The sequence below is a fragment of the Boleophthalmus pectinirostris genome, unplaced genomic scaffold (assembly GCF_026225935.1).
Source record: "Boleophthalmus pectinirostris isolate CB_2022bp ecotype Guang Dong unplaced genomic scaffold, ASM2622593v1 HiC_scaffold_1, whole genome shotgun sequence".
Taxonomy (NCBI): Eukaryota; Metazoa; Chordata; class Actinopteri; order Gobiiformes; family Gobiidae; genus Boleophthalmus; species Boleophthalmus pectinirostris.
The window spans coordinates 338,691-357,493 of NW_026570970.1; the positions used below are offsets into that span (position 1 = coordinate 338,691).

General features: G+C 55.3%; 1 protein-coding gene across 1 annotated transcript in view; it reads left to right on the forward strand.

The window, feature by feature from the left end:
- Positions 1-18,803, forward strand: part of LOC110165165 (titin-like) — a 243,161-nt gene that overhangs the window by 171,270 nt on the left and 53,088 nt on the right. Inside the window, 32 exon segments of the mRNA XM_055150484.1 lie at positions 32-183; positions 316-612; positions 783-1,082; positions 1,172-1,486; positions 1,563-1,711; positions 1,868-2,018; positions 2,124-2,405; positions 2,593-2,895; positions 3,077-3,379; positions 3,456-3,737; positions 3,957-4,144; positions 4,408-4,519; positions 4,597-4,899; positions 5,063-5,371; positions 5,506-5,787; positions 5,893-6,192; positions 6,301-6,594; positions 6,781-8,758; positions 8,872-9,139; positions 9,141-9,474; positions 9,549-9,944; positions 10,025-10,339; positions 10,426-10,710; positions 10,824-11,129; positions 12,133-12,308; positions 12,434-12,683; positions 13,528-13,803; positions 16,830-17,129; positions 17,215-17,517; positions 17,672-17,971; positions 18,144-18,431; positions 18,707-18,803. The exon segment at positions 18,707-18,803 is cut by the window's right edge and continues 206 nt beyond it. Coding sequence (XP_055006459.1) covers positions 32-183; positions 316-612; positions 783-1,082; positions 1,172-1,486; positions 1,563-1,711; positions 1,868-2,018; positions 2,124-2,405; positions 2,593-2,895; positions 3,077-3,379; positions 3,456-3,737; positions 3,957-4,144; positions 4,408-4,519; positions 4,597-4,899; positions 5,063-5,371; positions 5,506-5,787; positions 5,893-6,192; positions 6,301-6,594; positions 6,781-8,758; positions 8,872-9,139; positions 9,141-9,474; positions 9,549-9,944; positions 10,025-10,339; positions 10,426-10,710; positions 10,824-11,129; positions 12,133-12,308; positions 12,434-12,683; positions 13,528-13,803; positions 16,830-17,129; positions 17,215-17,517; positions 17,672-17,971; positions 18,144-18,431; positions 18,707-18,803 — 10,194 coding nt within the window.

Genomic DNA, 18,803 nt, shown 5'->3' on the forward strand with positions numbered 1-18,803 from the left:
GGTGATGTCATGTGATGATGTCGTGTTTCAGGTGTAACCGTAGAGACGTGGAGTCGACTCACTTTAAGGTGGAGGATTTGAAAGAAGGCGACGAGTACGAGTTCAGAGTGACGGCCTACAACCAGGCCGGACCGAGCCGACCGTCCACCACCGTCGGACCCATCCTGATCCAGGACCAGACCTGTGAGTCCTGCTTTAGTCCTGCTTTAGACCTGCTTTAGTCCTGCTAAAGTCTTGGTTTAGTCTTGGTTTAGTCTTGGTTTAGTCCTGCTTTAGTCTTGGTTTAGTCCCAGTCTAATCCCGGCGTTTTCCCAGGCGCTCCGTCCATCGAACTGGAGGAGTTCTTGGAGTCGGAGCAGGGTCGGGAGATCCATATTGTGGCAAAGATCCGCGGGTGCCCGTTCCCGACTCTGACCTGGTACAAGGCTCCGCCCCACAAACCCGACCTGAAGTCCGAGGTCCAGTACGACGAGAACATCAACAAGATGGTGTCGGACGAAACGTGCACGCTGCTGATCCAGAGGGCGATCCGCGCCGACACCGGCCTCTACACCCTCACCGCCACCAACAGCCTGGGCAAGGCCTCCAAGGAGATGAGGCTCAATGTCATGGGTGAGTCCTGGAACCAGTCCTGGAACTTGTCCTGGAACCAGTCCTGGTCCTGTTTAGGTCCCCAATGACCCACTTAAAAGGGAGATCCTGGTTTAGTCCTGATTTAGTCCTAGTTCATTCCTGGTTTAGAACCCTACAGAACCCTAACAGAACCGTTGCTCTGTGCCCAGGCCGGCCTGGTCCTCCCTCCGCTCCCATTAAGTTTGAAGAGATCGGCGCAGAGAAGATCACGCTGTCCTGGCTTCCGCCCAAAGACGACGGCGGCTCCAAACTCACCAACTACGTGATCTGGCGGCGCGTGGCGAACCGGAAGACGTGGGTCCAGGTGACGAGCGAACCCAAAGAGCGGATCTGGACCGTGGAGAACCTGATGGAAGGACACGAGTACGTCTTCAGGATCATGGCCCAGAACAAGTACGGTGTCGGAGAACCTCTGGACTCTGAGCCTGAGGTGGCACGAAACATCTGCTGTGAGTACAACGGGTTTAGTCCTGGTTCAGTATTGGTTCAGTCCTGGTTTAGTCCCGGTTCAGTCCCGGTCTAACCTTCTCTCTCTCAGTGCCGCCGGGTCAGGTGGAGAAGCCGACCGTCACTGGGGTGACGCTGGATTCGATGACGGTGAACTGGGAGGAGCCGGAGGACGACGGCGGCTCGCCCATCACCGGGTACTGGCTGGAGCGGAAGGAGACGACGGGCAAGAGGTGGACGCGCGTGACCCGTGAGCCCATCCGCCCCATGGGTCTGGGCGAGAGCTTCTGCGTCACCGGCCTCATTGAGGGCTCTCAGTACCTGTTCAGAGTCACCGCCCTAAACGCCGCTGGACCCGGTCTGCCCAGCCCGCTCACTGACCCCGTGTTCGCCCGCGACCCCATCTGTGAGTCACACGCCGCATCACCAATCAGAACGCAGCACCCGCACACACTGACCGATCCCCTCGCTCCTCTCTCTAGCCCCGCCCTCGCCGCCCACGCCCAAGGTCTCTGACTGGACCAAATCCACCGTGGACCTGGAGTGGATCCCGCCCCTGAAAGACGGCGGCTCCAAGATCCAGGGATACTGGGTCGAGTACAAGGAGGAGGGCACCGAGGCCTGGGTCAAGGTCTGTACCTGTACCAAGGTCTGGGTTTAGTCCGGGTCTACGCCTGGTTTAGACCCAGTTAGCCCTGGTTTAGTCCTGGTTTAGTCCTGGTTTAGTCCTGGTTCAGTCCAGGTTTAGTCCTTGTTTAGTCTGGTTCATAACCCGTCTTGTCCTCAGGCCAAAGACACAGAGGTGCGTGGAACTCGTCTGGTGATCACAGGACTGAAGACCGGAGGAAAGTATCGCTTCAGAGTCTCCGCCTTCAACACGGCGGGCATCGGCGAGCCCGGAGAGGTGCCCGAGGTGCTGGAGGTCCAGGACCGCACCAGTGAGTCCTGCTTTAGTTCTGCTTTAGACCTGGTTCAGTTAGTTTTTATTGTCTAACTCCCTCTCTTCATCTCTTTTGCTTTTTTTCTCTCCATCCGTCTGTCAGTCTCGCCGGAGGTGGACCTGGATGCGTCTCTGAAGGAGCGGATCGTGGTTCATGCCGGGGGGGTGATTCGTCTCATCGCTTACATCAGCGGAACGCCGGCGCCCGAGGTCACGTGGAGCCGGGACGGCGCCGCGCTGCCCCCGGAGGCCAAAGTGGAGACAACGGGCATCAGCTCATCTCTGGTCATCAAACCGTGCGCCCGCAAACACCTGGGCGTGTACAGTGTGACCGCCAAGAACGCGGGCGGCGAGAAGCACCGCACCGTGACGGTCGAGGTCCTCGGTACGTCCTGATTCTGAACAGAGTAAACAGTACCTCCTGTTAGCGCTGCCAGGGTTTATTTAAGAAAGATTAATCTGTTTACTAATATGTAAAGTGCTCAGTGCTCATAACCCCCCGTACCGCCTGGGTTCCACTGCCCTAAACGCTCGCCCGCTTCTCATGGTGCTCGTGTGCCCTCTCTCCGCAGACGTGCCCGGCGCAGTGGGCATCCCCGTCACCGTGGAGAACCTGAGCGCCGACTCGTGTAAGATGAACTGGTTCTTCCCTGAGAACGACGGCGGCTCGCCCATCAGTAACTTCGTGGTGGAGAAGCGGGAGGCGGAGCGTAAGGCGTGGACGTCGGTCTCGTACTCGGCGAGTCGCCAGAACGCCATCCTGACCGGACTCACCCCGGGAAAAGCCTACTTCTTCAGAGTGGCGGCAGAGAACGCCATCGGCCTGGGACCGTTCGTCCAGACCGCCGCCGACATCATCGTCCAGGAGCCAATCAGTGAGTCCGGGAGAGGGCTGGGGCTAGACCGGGGTTAGACCTGGTTTAGTCCTGGTTTAGACCTGGTTCAGTCCTGGCATAGTCCTGGTTTAGTCCTGGTTCAGTCCTGGTATAGTCCTGGTTTAATTCTGGTCCAGTCCTGGTCCTGGTCTTATGTTTCTCACCCTCTTTTTCTCTCCAGGCGTGCCTGACCGCCCCGAGGACCTGGAGGTGACCAAAGTGACCAAAGACCTGATCAGCGTGACGTGGAAGGCTCCGAAGTCGGACGGCGGGTCGGAGATCACCATGTACATCCTGGAGGGACGCCAGATAGGCAAAGACAAGTTCAGCCGCCTGACCAAAGAGACGCTGATGGAGAGAAAGTTCACGCTGGACGGACTCCGCGAGGGCGACACCTACCAGTTCAGGGTGATCGCCGTCAACGAGGTGGGACCCGGCAAGCCCAGCTTCTGCACCAAACCCATCACCTGCAAGGACGAGCTCGGTGAGGAACGCCGGGGAGCACTGCACCCCCTCTTTAAAGCCCCACAGAGGTATAATTGCCCCTCTTGTGCCCGCAGAGCCGCCCACCATTGAGCTGGACTTCAGAGATAAGATCATCATCCGCGTGGGCGAGAGCTGCCTGCTCCAGGGCCGGTACAGCGGCAAGCCGTGCCCGTCCATCGTGTGGTACCGCGACGACGAGGAGCTGAAGGCCGACCAGCACGTGATGTTCAGGAACACGCTGAGCACCATGTCCCTGGGACTCATGAAGGCCCAGAGGCACCACAGCGGCCGCTATGTGGTGGTGGTTGAGAACAGCACCGGGGCGCGCAAGGGCATCTGTAACGTCACCGTCGTGGGTAAGAACCTGACCACACACCCCTGGCAAGAACCCGACCACACCCCAAAACACACTTCCCCAACCACAATCTCCGGCAAAAACCTAACCCCACCGTGACCACACCTCGACCACACCCCTCCGGCTACTCCTGACCTGGGACCTGGGACTTGGCCGTTTCCTTTGCAGTTTTATCTGAACAATAACCACATGGACTAATCCTCTTCCCCCTTCCCCCCAGACCGCCCCACTCCGCCCGTGGGTCCCGTGATCTTCGACGAGGTGCACAGGGAGTACATGGTGGTGTCGTGGAAACCTCCTCTGGACTCCGGCGGCGTCGACGTCTCCAACTACATCATCGAGAAAAGAGACACCAACCGTGACGCCTGGACCACCGTGACATCCGCCACCACCAAGACCACCTGCAAGGTCTGTGTGCTCACCCAGACCTGCCGGGAACCTGTCAGAAACCTGCCGGGAACGTGTCAGAAACCTGCCGGGAACCTGTCAGAAACCTGTCAGGGCTGTGTTTGGAGTCAGATGGGTTTAGACCTGGGTTAGTCCTGGTTTAGTCCTGGTTCAGTTCTCTCTTAGACCTGTTTTAGTCTTGGTTTAGACCTAGTTCAGTCCCGGTTCAGTCCTCTCTTAATCCTGGTCTAGACCTGGTTTTAGTCCCTGTTTTCTCGCCGTAGATTCCCAAACTGGTGGAGGGCCGTGAGTACATCATCCGGATCTCGGCGGAGAACATGTACGGCATCAGCGACCCTCTGGAGTCCGAAGAGATGAGAGCCAAGGACCTCTTCAGTAAGACTCCGCCCTCAGATGTTCAGATGTTTCTTCAGGTTCTCCAGGTTCTTGTCCTAACCCTCCCGTCCCCGCAGGAGTCCCCGAGGCGCCTGAGCAGCCCACCGTCAGAGAGGTCTACGGCACCAACGCCCTGGTGCTGTGGTCGCGCCCGCGAGACGGAGGGAAGCCCATCCTCAACTACATCCTGGAGAAGAAGGAGGTGGGCGCCAAGAGGTGGTCGAGGGTCACGCGCGAGCAGCTGTACCCGCAAACCCAGTACCGGGTCAACGACCTGGTGGAAGGCTGCGAGTACGAGTTCAGAGTGACCGCCGAGAACGAGCTGGGCACCGGGGACCCCAGCCCGCCCAGCCAGCCCATCCTCGCCAAGGACCCCATCGGTAAGTCATGAAACAGGACAAAAGGCGCCACGGACCCGGACCTGGACCCTGAACCTGCCCCTGACTGTGCCCCTGCCCCTGTCTGTGCCCCTGTCTGTGCCCACAGAGGACCCATGGCTCAGGGTCAGGGCACATGTATAACTGTACCCGTTTGTGCCCGCAGTGCCGCCCAGCCCGCCCGTCACTCCTGAGTCGTACGATAAGACCAAGGACTCGGTCAGTCTGCGCTGGAAGCAGCCGCGCCACGACGGCCGAGGGCGGATCTTCGGGTACCTGGTGGAGTACCAGAAACCGGGCGCCGTGGAGTGGATCCAGGCCAACGAGAAGCCGGAGCAGTGCCCAGGTCTGGACTACACCGTCACCGGACTCTCCGACCAAAACGAGTACAAATTCAGGATCTACACCGTCAACGCCGCCGGCAAATCTGACCCCGCCTACGTCAAGGAGATCATCAAGGTCCACGACAGACTCGGTAAGATCCTGGTCAGATCCTGGTCAGATCCTGGTCAGATCCTGGTCAGATCCTGGTCAGTTTCTGGTCAGATCCTGGTCTTCCTGCTGTTGCCGGGCAGATCTGACCTGATCATGTTTCTTTGTTTTTCGCAGAGGCTCCTGAGCTCCTATTGGACGCCAACATGTCACGTGACCACCTGGCGATGGTGGGCACGGACATCACCCTGAGCGCCCTGATCCGCGGCGTCCCGACCCCGACCGTCCAGTGGCAGAAGGAGGGCGGAGACATGCCCGCCCACCTGACCGTCGCCGTGACCGAGTCTGGAACCAAAGTGTTCATCCCCAAAGCCACGAGGAAAGACTCTGGGAAGTACACGCTGACGGCCGAGAACGCGGCAGGAAAGAAGAGCGCCACCGTCAACGTGCTGGTGCTCAGTGAGTACTGCAGGACCTGTTTTAGTCCTGGTTTAGTCTTGGTACAGTCCTGGTTTAGTCCTGGTACAGTCCTGGTTTAGTTTAACCCGGAGTTCTTTTCCTCAGACAAGCCCACGCCTCCTCGGGACCTGGCGGTGTCTGAGATCACCAGCGAGTCGGCGTACCTGACGTGGAAGGTGCCCGAGGACGACGGTGGCGCGGTCATCTCGCACTACGTGGTGCAGAAGAAGGACGTGGCGGCGGACGCCTGGGTCCCGGTGGCAGCGGCCAATAAGAAGCTGAGTCTGATGGCGCTTTACCTGATGGAGGGAATCCAGTACCTGTTCAGAGTCGCCGCCGAAAACCAGTTTGGACGCAGCGACTTCGTGATCACCAAGACCCCGATCAAAGCCGTGGACCCACTGTGTGAGTGAGACCGGACAGGTTTAGACCGGGTTTAGATCTGATATAGTCCTGGTTTAGACTTGGTTTAGACTTGTTTTAGATCTGGTTTTAACCCTCTCCTCTCCACAGACCCGCCTGGGCCTCCTAAGAACCTGCACCACACCGATGCTGAGAAAACGGAGGTGTGGCTGCAGTGGGAGTGGCCAGAGCGCACCGGAGGAAGTGACATCACCGGGTTCATCGTGGAGTACCAGGAGGACGGGCAGGCGGACTGGGTAACGTTCAAAACCGTCACGTCGGAGAAGGCGCACGTGACCGGCCTGGAGGAGGGAAAAACCTACCGCTTCAGAGTCAAAGCACAGAACGCCATCGGGGTGAGCCGCCCCGACACCAGCGTGCCCGTCACCTGCCAGGAGAAAACACGTGAGTGCCCCGACGCCAAACACGACCGAACACAACCAAACAAGACCGAATACGACTGAGTGAACCCAAGCAAACCCTGCGGTGCCCTGCGCCCGCTGTCATGAACAGTGTGATCTTTAAACAGTTATTACCATGTTATTACCTGATAATATCATGAATATTCTTAACGTGTTTCTCTCGCCGCAGTGCCTCCCACCATCGAGGTCGATGTCAAACTTATCGAGGGGCTGGTGGTTAAAGCTGGCACCACCATCGCGCTCCCTGCTCGCCTCACTGGCATTCCCATGCCCACCGCCAAATGGAGCAGTGATGGCAAAGAGATGGCGTCCGAGGGCCGCGTCGCCATAGAAACGGTGGGCTCCAACACGCTGCTGACCATCTCAGAGAGTCAGCGCGGCGACACCGGCGAGTACATCGTCTCTGCCTCCAACCCCGCCGGCTCCAAGAGCGTGGCTCTGCACGTGACCGTCTTGGACCTGCCCGGGCCGCCCATCGGCCCCATCAACATCCTGGAAGTCACGCCCGAGTTCATGATGGTGCAGTGGCGCCCACCGAAAGATGACGGCGGCACGCCCATCACCAACTACGTGGTGGAGAAGAAGGACGTGAAGAAGCCGTGGGAGCCGTGGAGTGTGGTGAGCTCTGGCGGCATGGCCACCAAAGCCAAAGTGTCCCGTCTGGAGAAAGGGCGCGAGTACATCGTCCGAGTCAGAGCCGAGAACCGCATCGGTATTGGCGCTCCGCTTGAGAGCCCGCCCACCATCGCCAAACACATGTTCAACCCGCCGGGACCGCCCGGCCCGCCCGAATGCTCCGACATCACAGAGAACGCCGTGACCATAGAGTGGGCACTGCCCGACTACGACGGCGGCAGCCCCATCAGCGGCTACGTGATCGAGCGCCGCGAGATGACGGGCAAATGGATCCGCGTCAACAAGACACCGGTGCTGGACCTGCGCTACCGCGTGTCCGGCCTCTGTGAAGGAAACACCTACGAGTTCAGAGTCTTCGCTGAGAACGTGGCGGGCATCAGCGAGCCCTCGCTGAGCTCTGATCCCGTCAAAGCGGCGCGTGCCCTCTCCCGCCCCGGACCACCCCTGAACCTCAAACTCAAAGACTGGAGCAAGTCCTACGCCGACATCTGCTGGACCAAGCCCACACGCGATGGCGGCAGCCCCGTGATCGGCTACGTGGTGGAGGCGCAGAAGTCCGGCACTGCGCAGTGGGACCGCATCAACAAAGATCTGATTAAGATGTGCGCGTACAGAGTCCCCGGCCTCATCGAGGGACTCGAGTACCGCATCCGCGTCAGAGCCACCAACCTGATCGGAGACAGCGAGCCGCGAGAGCTGCAGGAGGTGGTTCTGGCCAAAGACATCCTGGTGCCTCCCGAGGTCACCGTCGACGTGTCCTGCAGAGACTCGCTGACCGTCAGAGCCGGTCAGATCATCAACCTCATCACCAGGGTCAAAGGTCGCCCCGACCCCGAGATCACCTGGACCAAAGACGCCCGCGCCCTCGGCCGTGACAAACGCACCGACTTCATCAATAACTACCCTCTGTGCGAGCTCGTTATCAACGACGCCGTGCGCTCTGACTACGGTAAGTACGCCATCGTGGCGAAGAACAGCAGCGGGCAGGCGCAGGCCACCGTCATCGTCAATGTCCTGGACACGCCCGGGCCCTGCCAGAACATCAAAGTTGCCTACGTCACCAAGAACTCCTGCATGGTCTCCTGGGAGAACCCCGAGGACAACGGTGGCACGGAGATCACTCAGTACATCATCGAGAGCCGCCAGCCCAGCCAAAGGAACTGGACTCTGGTGTCCAATGACTGCACCAAGCGCCTGTTCAAAGCGCCGCTCACGGAGGGCTGCGAGTACTTCTTCAGAGTCAGCGCCGAGAACAAGATCGGAGCTGGACCGCCCACCGAGTCCAAGAATGCCGTGCTGGCCGTGGACCCCATCGAGAAGCCTGGAGAGCCTCTGGACTTCCAGATCGCAGAAATTGGAAAAACCTTCTGCTTCCTCAAGTGGAGGAAACCCGACTACGACGGAGGAAGCAAAAACCTGGCCTACCACGTGGAGAAGAAGCCCAAAGAGGCCGAGGAGTGGGAACGCATCCACAAGGGGGCAATCAAGGAGACGTACTTCATGGCCGACAGGTTTGTACTGTGTACAAGTACTACTACTACACCCAAAGTATTTCTATGTGGTACTCCATGTACTCTGTGTCGCTATTGTATTTTTACTCTTACTTGTACCTGGCCCGCCGCAGGTGCCTGGAGAACCAGCTGTACCAGTTCCGTGTGCAGACGAAGAACGAGGGCGGTGAGAGCGGGTGGGTGACCTCCGCCGAGGTCCTGGTGAAGGAGCAGATCCTGGAGCCGTCGGTGACGGTGAAGCCGGCCGAGCTGCTGGTGGTGAGGGCCGGCGACTCCATCAGTCTGGAGGCCACGGTGAAAGGCAAACCCGCCCCCGAGCTCAAGTGGACCAGGGATGAGCGCACGGACGAGATCCGCCGAGGTCCAAGGCACCAGCTCGAGACCGGCGACCGGCGCCGACTTCTCCAAACTGTTCATCACGGCGGCGCGTAGAACCGACAGCGGCACCTACGTCATCACCGCCACCAACTCGGCCGGCACCGCCACAGGCCACGCCCGCGTCAACGTGCTGGACCGCCCCGGAGAGGTGCGCGACCTCAAGGTCTCTGGAGTTACCACCGATCGCTGCCACCTCACCTGGGAGGTGCCCGAGGACAACGGCGGCTGCGACATTTACAACTACATCATCGAGAAGTGCGACACCAAGAGAGGCGTGTGGTCCGTCCACTCCAACGCCGTCATCACCAACAAGGCCGTGGTCACCAGGCTCACCGAAGGTACGGGAGGGCATCTGACACACGGGAGGGCACCTGACACACGTGTGATGTCATCATGTTTTTCTCCTCCGTAGGAAACGCGTACATCTTCCGTGTGCGTGCGGAGAATAAGATGGGTCCTGGGCCGGCGGTGGAGAGCGAGTCCATCGTGGCGGGCACTCAGTTCAGCGTGCCGGGTACTCCAGATGCCCCGGAGGTAACCAAAATCGCCAAAGAGGAGATGACGGTGGAGTGGTGCGAGCCGGACCGCGACGGCGGCAAGCCCATCTCCGGGTACCTCCTGGAGAAACGCGAGGAGCACGCCGTCCGCTGGTCGCCCGTCAACAAGGACCCCATCCCGGGCACCCGCTTCACCGTGACCGGCCTGCTCCCTCTGCACGAGTACCAGTACCGCGTCAAGGCCGTCAACGAGATCGGCGTGGGCGGAGCCAGCAAACCCTCGCGCGCCATCACCGCCAAAGACGCCGTGGGTGAGTGACGCTTGAAATGTCTGAAATACGATTGGTCTGTAGGATGTGTGATGTCATCCGAGTCGCCTTCCCTTTGGCAGAGCCGCCGGCGCCGCCCACCGCGCTGAAGGTCCTGGACTCCACGCGCAGCTCGGTGACGCTGGGCTGGGTGAAGCCGGTGTCGGACGGAGGGGCGCCGCTCATCGGGTACGTGGTGGAGATGAGGCTCCAGGGCAGTAAGAAGGACGAGGGTTGGCGCCGCTGTAACGTGGCGGCGCAGCTCACCGCCTGCGAGTTCACCGTGTCCAGCCTCAACCCCGACCTCCTCTACGAGTTCAGAGTCTCCGCCCAAAACCAGGTGGGCATGAGTCTGCCCTGCGACCTGGAGGCGCCCGTCATCCCCAAAGACATCCTGGGTAAGGCTCGTTTAGACCGGGTTTAGACCAGGTTTAGTCCGGGTTTAGTCCTGGTTTAGTTCTCACCCTCCTCTTGGTTTCCACAGAGGCGCCGGAGATCGACCTGGACGCGTCCCTGAAGCAGGGGCTGGTGGTGCGCGCCGGGTGCCCGATCCGTCTGGTGGCGACGATCCGCGGGCGTCCGCACCCGGAGGTGACGTGGCGCCGCATGGGCATCGATAACGTGGTGAGGAAGGGCAGAGTCGACCTGATCGACACCATGACCTTCCTCCTGATTCCAGACTCCACCAGAGACGACTCCGGAAAATACTGCCTGACCCTGCGCAACCCGGCCGGAGAAAAGGCCGTGTTCGTCGCCGTCAAAGTCCTCGGTGAGTCCAGGTGTAGACCGGGTCTAGATCCTCTTTTAGTCCCTTTTAGACCAGGTTCATTCTATTAGACCCTGTTTAGTCCAGTTCTAGACCTGGTTCTGGTCTCTCGGCAGACACGCCCGGCCCGGTGCAGAACCTGGAGGCGTCGGACATCATGCAGACGTCGCTGGCGCTGGCGTGGAGCCCGCCGGAGGTGGACGGCGGCAGCGAGATCCTGCATTACCTGGTGGAGAAACGAGAAATCGACAGAAAGACCTGGGCCACGGTTAAAGGGGAGGTCTTAGCCGAGAACATCCCCTTTAAGGTGTCGGGGCTCCAGCCGGGCACCGAGTACTACCTCCGGGTCACCGCCGTCAACCAGTACGGCCCCGGAGTGCCCCGAGTCAGCCCCACCTCCTACGTGGCATCTGACCCCGTCAGTGAGTACCACTCACCCCGAGGAGGGCACTCACCACACACCCCGGGAGGGCACTCACCCCGAGGAGGACACTCACCACACACCCCGAGGAGGGCACTCACCCCGGGGAGGACACTCACCACACACCCCGGGGAGGGCACTCACCCCGGGGAGGACACTCACCACACACCCCGGGGAGGACACTCACCACACACCCCGAGGAGGGCACTCACCCCGGGGAGGACACTCACCACACACCCCGGGGAGGGCACTCACCCCGAGGAGGACACTCACCACACACCCCGGGGAGGGCACTCACCCCGAGGAGGACACTCACCACACACCCCGGGGAGGACACACTCACCCCGAGGAGGGCACTCACCACACACCCCGGGGAGGGCACTCACCCCGAGGAGGACACTCACCACACACCCCGGGGAGGGCACTCACCCCGAGGAGGACACTCACCACACACCCCGGGGAGGACACTCACCACACACCCCGAGGAGGGCACTCACCCCGAGGAGGACACTCACCACACACCCCGGGGAGGACACTCACCACACACCCCGGGGAGGGCACTCACCACACACCCCGGGGAGGGCACTCACCACACACCCGGGGAGGGCACTCACCACACACCCCGGGAGGACACTCACCACACACCCCGGGAGGGCACTCACCACACACCCCGAGGAGGACACTCACCACACACCCCGAGGAGGGCACTCACCACACACCCCGGGGAGGACACTCACCACACACCCCGGGGAGGGCACTCACCACACACCCCGGGGAGGACACTCACCACACACCCCGGGGAGGACACTCACCACACACCCCGAGGAGGGCACTCACCACACACCCCGGGGAGGGCACTCACCAACGCATATGTCTCAGAGCACCACACAGAGCCGGACACACACCGGCACATTTAGGCGCTTTGACAGATTTGTTGAACCATCAGACTCAGGACTAAAATAGAATTTTCTTGAGACTTGAGTCTGACCCGTGCCTCTCCTCAGGTAAACCGGACCCGTGTGAGAAGGTGGAGATCCTGGAGGTGAATCGCACCAACGTGACTCTGGCCTGGGTCAAACCGCTGAGAGACGGTGGAGCCAAGATCGACGGATACGTCATCGAGTACCAGGAGATGAAACCCCCGCCAGAACCCAAACCAGAACCCGAGCCCGCCGCCGAGGTCAGGGACCACATCTGGTTCAGTCCTGGTTTAGTCCTGGTTTAGTCCTGGTTTAGTCCTGTTTAGTCCTGGTTTAGACCTGGTTCAGTCCTGGTTTGGTCTGACGGTCTGTGATTGGTGCACAGGGAGAGGAGGGAGCTCCGCCCCCGGCCCCGGCCCCGCCCCCTCCAGAGGAGGAAGAGGAGGAGGAGGAGGAGGTGAAGAAGAAGGAGGAGGTGGTGTGGAACACCTACACGACGGTGAAGGGCCTGAGCGTCTCCGTGGGAGGACTGAAGGAAGGAAAACTCTACAAGTTCAGAGTCGCCGCCAAAAACATCATGGGCCTGAGCTCCTTCACCGAGACCAGAGACACTGTGGAGGCCAAGGAGCAGAGAGGTGAGGAAGAGGAGGAGGAGAGGAGGAGGAGGAGGAGAGGAGGAGGAGGAGGAGGAGGAGGAGGAGGAGGAGGAGGAGAGAGAGAGGAGGAGAGGAGGAGGAGGAGGAGGAGGAGGAGGAGGAGGAGGAGGAGGAGGAGGAGGAGGAGGAGGAGGAGGAGAGGAGAGGAGGAGGAGGAGGAGGAGGAGGAGGAGGAGGAGGAGAGAGGAGGAGAGGAGGAGAGGAGAGAGGGAGGAGGAGAGGAGGAGGAGGAGGAGAGGAGGAGGAGGAGGGAGAGGAAGAGGAGAGAGGAGAGGAGAGGAGAGGAGGAGGAGGAGAGGAGGAGAGGAGAGGAGGAGGAGGAGGAGAGAGAGGAGAGAGAGAGGAGGAGGAGGAGAGGAGGAGGAGGAGGAGAGGAGGAGAGAGAGGAGGAGAGGAGGAGGAGAGGAGGAGAGGAGAGAGAGGAGGAGAGGAGGAGGAGAGGAAGAGGAGAGAGAGGAGGAGGAGGAGGAGAGGAGAGGAGGAGAGGAGGAGAGAGGAGGAGGAGGAGGAGAGAGAGGAGGAGGAGGGGAGGAGGAGGAGAGGAGAGGAGGAGAGAGGAGGAGGAGGAGAGGAAGAGGAGGAGGAGGAGGAGGAGAGAGGGAGGAGGAGGAGAGGAGGAGGAGAGGAGGAGGAGGAGAGGAGGAGAGGAGGAGGAGAGAGGAGGAGGAGGAGGAGGAGGAGGAGAAGAGGAGAGAGGAGGAGGAGGAGAGGAGGAAGAGGAGAGAAGCAGCGTCTCTAAACCCTGTGTCTGTCTCTGTGTTTCTCTCCGTCTTTCTCTTTCTCCGTCTTTCTCTTCTCCGTCTTTCTCTTTCTCTCTCTTCAGTGGAGCCGAAGATCGTGATGGCGGAGACGGTCAGCGCCAGGGCCGGAGCCAAGCTGCGTGTGGAGGCCGTGGTGTCGGGAAAACCGCCGCCCGTCTGCAAGTGGAAACGCGGAGACGCCGCCGTGGTGTCGTCCAGCCGCCTCGCCGTCCACCAGTCCGCCAACCTCTGCGTCCTCATCATCAAAGACGTGTCCCGACTCGACAGCGGCGAGTACAGCCTCATCGCCGAGAACTCCTCCGGGTCCATCAGCCAGGCCCTCAAGGTCATCATCCGAGGTAAAAACATCTGACTGTACGACTAAAAACATCTGACTGTACGACTAAAAACATCTGAATATACGACTAAAAACATCTAAATATACGACTAAAAACGTATAAATATACGACTAAAAACATCTGAATATACGACTAAAAACATCTGAATATACGACTAAAAACATCTGACTGTACGACTAAAAACATCTGAATATACGACTAAAAACATCTGACTGTACGACTAAAAACATCTGAATAATGACTAAAACATCTAAATATACGACTAAAAACGTAAATATACGACTAAAAACATCTGAATATACGACTAAAAACATCTGAATATACGACTAAAAACATCTGAATATACGACTAAAAACATCTGACTGTAAGACTAAAAACATCTGAATATACGACTAAAAACATCTAAATATACGACTAAAAACGTATAAATATACGACTAAAAACATCTGAATATACGACTAAAAACATCTGACTGTACGACTAAAAACATCTGAATATACGATATACGACTAAAAACATCTGAATACGACTAAAAACACGACTAAAAACATCTGATACGACTAAAAACATCTAAATATACGACTAAAAACATCTAAATATACGATACGACTAAAAACATCTGAATATACGACTAAAAACATCTGATACGACTAAAAACATGACTGTACGACTAAAAACATCTGAATATACGACTAAAAACATCTGACATACGACTAAATCTGATACGACTAAAACATCTGAATATACGACTAAAAACACTGACTACGACTAAAAACATCTGAATATACGACTAAAAACACTGAAATATACGACTAAAAACATCTGACTGTACGACTAAAAACATCTGAATATACGACTAAAAACGACATACTGAATATACGACTAAAAACATCTGAATATACGACTAAAAACACTATACGACTAAAAACATCTGAAAACATCTACGACTAAAAAACTAAAATACGACTTACGACTAAAAACATCTGAATATACGACTAAAAACATCTGACTGTACGACTAAAAATGTATACGACTAAAACAACTGAATATACGACAAAAATGTATAAATATACGACTAAAAACATGACTGTACGACTAAAAACATCTGAATATACGACTAAAAACATCTGAATATACGACTAAAAACATCTGACTCTACGACTAAAAACATCTGTATACGACTAAAAACATCTGAATATACGACTAAAAACACTGAATATACGACTAAAAACATCTGAATATACGACTAAAAACATCTGACTGTACGACTAAAAACATCTGAAATACGACTAAAAACATCTGACTGTACGACTAAAAACATCTGAATATACGACTAAAAACATCTGACTGTACGACTAAAAACATCTGACTGTACGACTAAAAACATCTGAATATACGACTAAAAACATCTGACTGTACGACTAAAAACATCTGAATATACGACTAAAAACGTATACGACTAAAAACATCTGAATATACGACTAAAAACATCTGAATATACGACTAAAAACATCTGACTGTACGACTAAAAACATCTGAATATACGACTAAAAACGTATAAATATACGACTAAAAACATCTGAATATACGACTAAAAACATCTAAAATCTGACTGTACGACTAAAAACATCTGAATATACGACTAAAAACGTATAAATATACGACTAAAAACATCTGACTGTACGACTAAAAACATCTGAATATACGACTAAAAACATCTAAATATACGACTAAAAACGTATAAATATACGACTAAAAACATCTGAATATACGACTAAAAACATCTGACTGTACGACTAAAAACGTATACGACTAAAAACATCTGAATATACGACTAAAAACGTATAAATATACGACTAAAAACATCTGACTGTACGACTAAAAACATCTGAATATACGACTAAAAACATCTAAATATACGACTAAAAACATCTGAATATACGACTAAAAACATCTGAATATACGACTAAAAACATCTGACTGTACGACTAAAAACGTATACGACTAAAAACATCTGAATATACGACTAAAAACATATAAATATACGACTAAAAACATCTGACTGTACGACTAAAAACATCTGAATATACGACTAAAAACATCTGACTGTACGACTAAAAACGTATACGACTAAAAACATCTGAATATACGACTAAAAACGTATAAATATACGACTAAAAACATCTGACTGTACGACTAAAAACATCTGAATATACGACTAAAAACATCTAAATATACGACTAAAAACGTATAAATATACGACTAAAAACATCTGAATATACGACTAAAAACATCTGACTGTACGACTAAAAACGTATACGACTAAAAACATCTGAATATACGACTAAAAATGTATAAATATACGACTAAAAACATCTGACTGTACGACTAAAAACATCTAAATATACGACTAAAAACATTTATATATGACTAAGAACATCTGAATATACGACTAAAAACATCTGAATATACGACTAAAAACATCTAAATATACGACTAAAAACATGTAAATGTACGACTAAAAACTTATAAATATTTATATGATCAATATAACAGGTCCTGAAGGTCGTCATCAGAGGTACGTCTAGAAATATAAAACAAGTAAAAACATGTAAATATGTAAAAACTATATGTATATAGTTTTATACACACAGTTTATACACACACAGGTTTAGACACACACAGTTTAGACACACACAGTTTATACACACACAGTTTATACACACACAGTTTAGACACACACAGTTTAGACACACACAGGTTTATACACACACAGTTTAGACACACACAGTTTAGACACACACAGACACACACAGTTTTACACACACAGTTTATACACACACAGTTTAGACACACACAGTTTAGACACACACAGTTTAGACACACACAGTTTAGACACACACAGGTTTAGACACACACAGTCGTTTATATTAAATATATATATATGTGTAGTGTGTATCTGTGCAGTTTAAACCTGTACCAGTAAAAACATTTATTTTATATACTGTAAATACTTCCTCCCTCAGACATCCCCGGGCCACCCGAGGGTCCCGTGGTGATCTCGGACATCGACTCGGACGCCTGTACTCTGTCGTGGAACAAACCCCTGGAGGACGGCGGCAGTAACATCACCAACTACGTGGTGGAGAAGTGTGACGTGAGCCGCGGGGACTGGGTGACCGCCGTGTCGTCCTGCCCCAAAACCGGCACCCGCCTCGGCAAGCTCATCCCCGGCAAAGAGTACCTGTTCAGAATCCGCGCCGAGAACCGCTACGGCGTGTCCGACCCGCTGCAGTCCGACCGCATGGTCGCCAAGTTCCCCTTCGGTGAGTCACTTTACCCCCGTGATTGGTACCCCTGCAGTAATATAAAGTACACGTGTGAGTACCCTGACCCCCCGTGTGCCCGCAGACGTGCCCAGCGAGCCTCTGAACTGCCGCATCAATAAGACCAATAAAGACTGTATGTTTGTGGCCTGGGATCGCCCCGAGAGCGACGGCGGCAGCCCCATCACCGGGTACTACATCGAGAGGAAAGAGCGGAACAGCCTGCTGTGGGTGAAAGCCAACGACACGGTGGTCCGCACCACAGAGTACCCCTGCGCCGGTCTCATCGAGGGACTGGAGTACACCTTCAGAGTGTCCGCCATCAACCGCGCCGGCCAAGGCAAACCCAGCGCCAAGACCGACTTTGTGACCGCCAGGACGCCCGTCGGTAAGACCGGACTCGCCCTGAACCTGTACCTGAACCTGTACCTGTGTTCTGCTGTTTATGATCTGACCTAAACCTGAAGCCTCTTCAAAAACACACCACTCACCTGTCGCTCTCACCTGTCTCACCTGTCTCACCTGTCGCTCTCTCTCCGCAGACTCACCTGGGAAGCCTGAGGTTCTGGACGTGACCAAGAACTCTGTGACTCTGGTGTGGACTCGGCCGAAGAACGACGGCGGGTCGAAGATCGTGGGTTACTACGTGGAGTGCACGCGGGTGCCCGGTGACGCCTGGGTGCGCTGCAACACCAGCTCCCAGAACTGCCCCCGGGAGGAGTACACGGTCACCGGCCTCGAGAGGGACCTCACCTACCAGTTCAGAGTCAGCGCCAAAACCGCCGTCAACATCAGCAAACCGTCTGAACCCAGCGAGCCCGTCCTGGTGCAGGCCGAGAACGGTGAGACCTGAGACCGCCGCGTTAGACCGGGGCTAGACCGGGTTTAGTCCTGGTTTAGTTCTGTGTTAGTCCTGGTGTAGTCCAGTTTTAGACCCGTCTTAGTCCTGTCTGAGTCCTGTCTGAGTCCTGGTTGAGTTCTGGCTGTGCCCTGACGTGCCCGTGTGCCCCTCAGTGCCCCCGAGGATCGAGCTGAGCGCCCGGATGCAGAAGGGCTTCAAGGTGAAGGCGGGTACCACGCTTCTGCTGGAGGCCGAGGTGTTCGGGAAGCCCATGCCGCGGGTCACGTGGTCCAGAGGAGACCAAACCCTGAAGAGCGGCGCTGGTCACGTGATCTCGCACACGAGGAACCACTTCCTCCTCGAGATGAGCGACGTCACCAAAGAACACACCGGAAACTACACCATCCTCGCCGAGAACGCCAGCGGCAGCAAGAGCGCCCAGGTGGAGGTCTGCGTGCTGGGTGAGTACCTCACACACGGACGAGTACGCACAAGGACAAGTACTGTAGGACAATTACTGTAGTACAAGTACTCAGAGTACACATACAGAGTGTAGAGGTGCAGTATCTGTCCCTGAGTATAATCGTGTACATTTATACATATGTTCTTATGTGTTTTATATGTTATTTACATACAGATATTTCTTGTTCTATTCAACGTCTTGTTTCTGTTTATTTCGATCCTAAACATTTCTTCTTCTTCTTCTTCTTCTTCTCTTCTTCTCTTCTTCTGGCAGACGTGCCTGGACCTCCCTCCAGCTCTTCCTTCGTGGCGGTGACGGCGTCGACCGTCACTCTGGCGTGGGAGCCCCCCCTGCAGGACGGCGGGGCGCC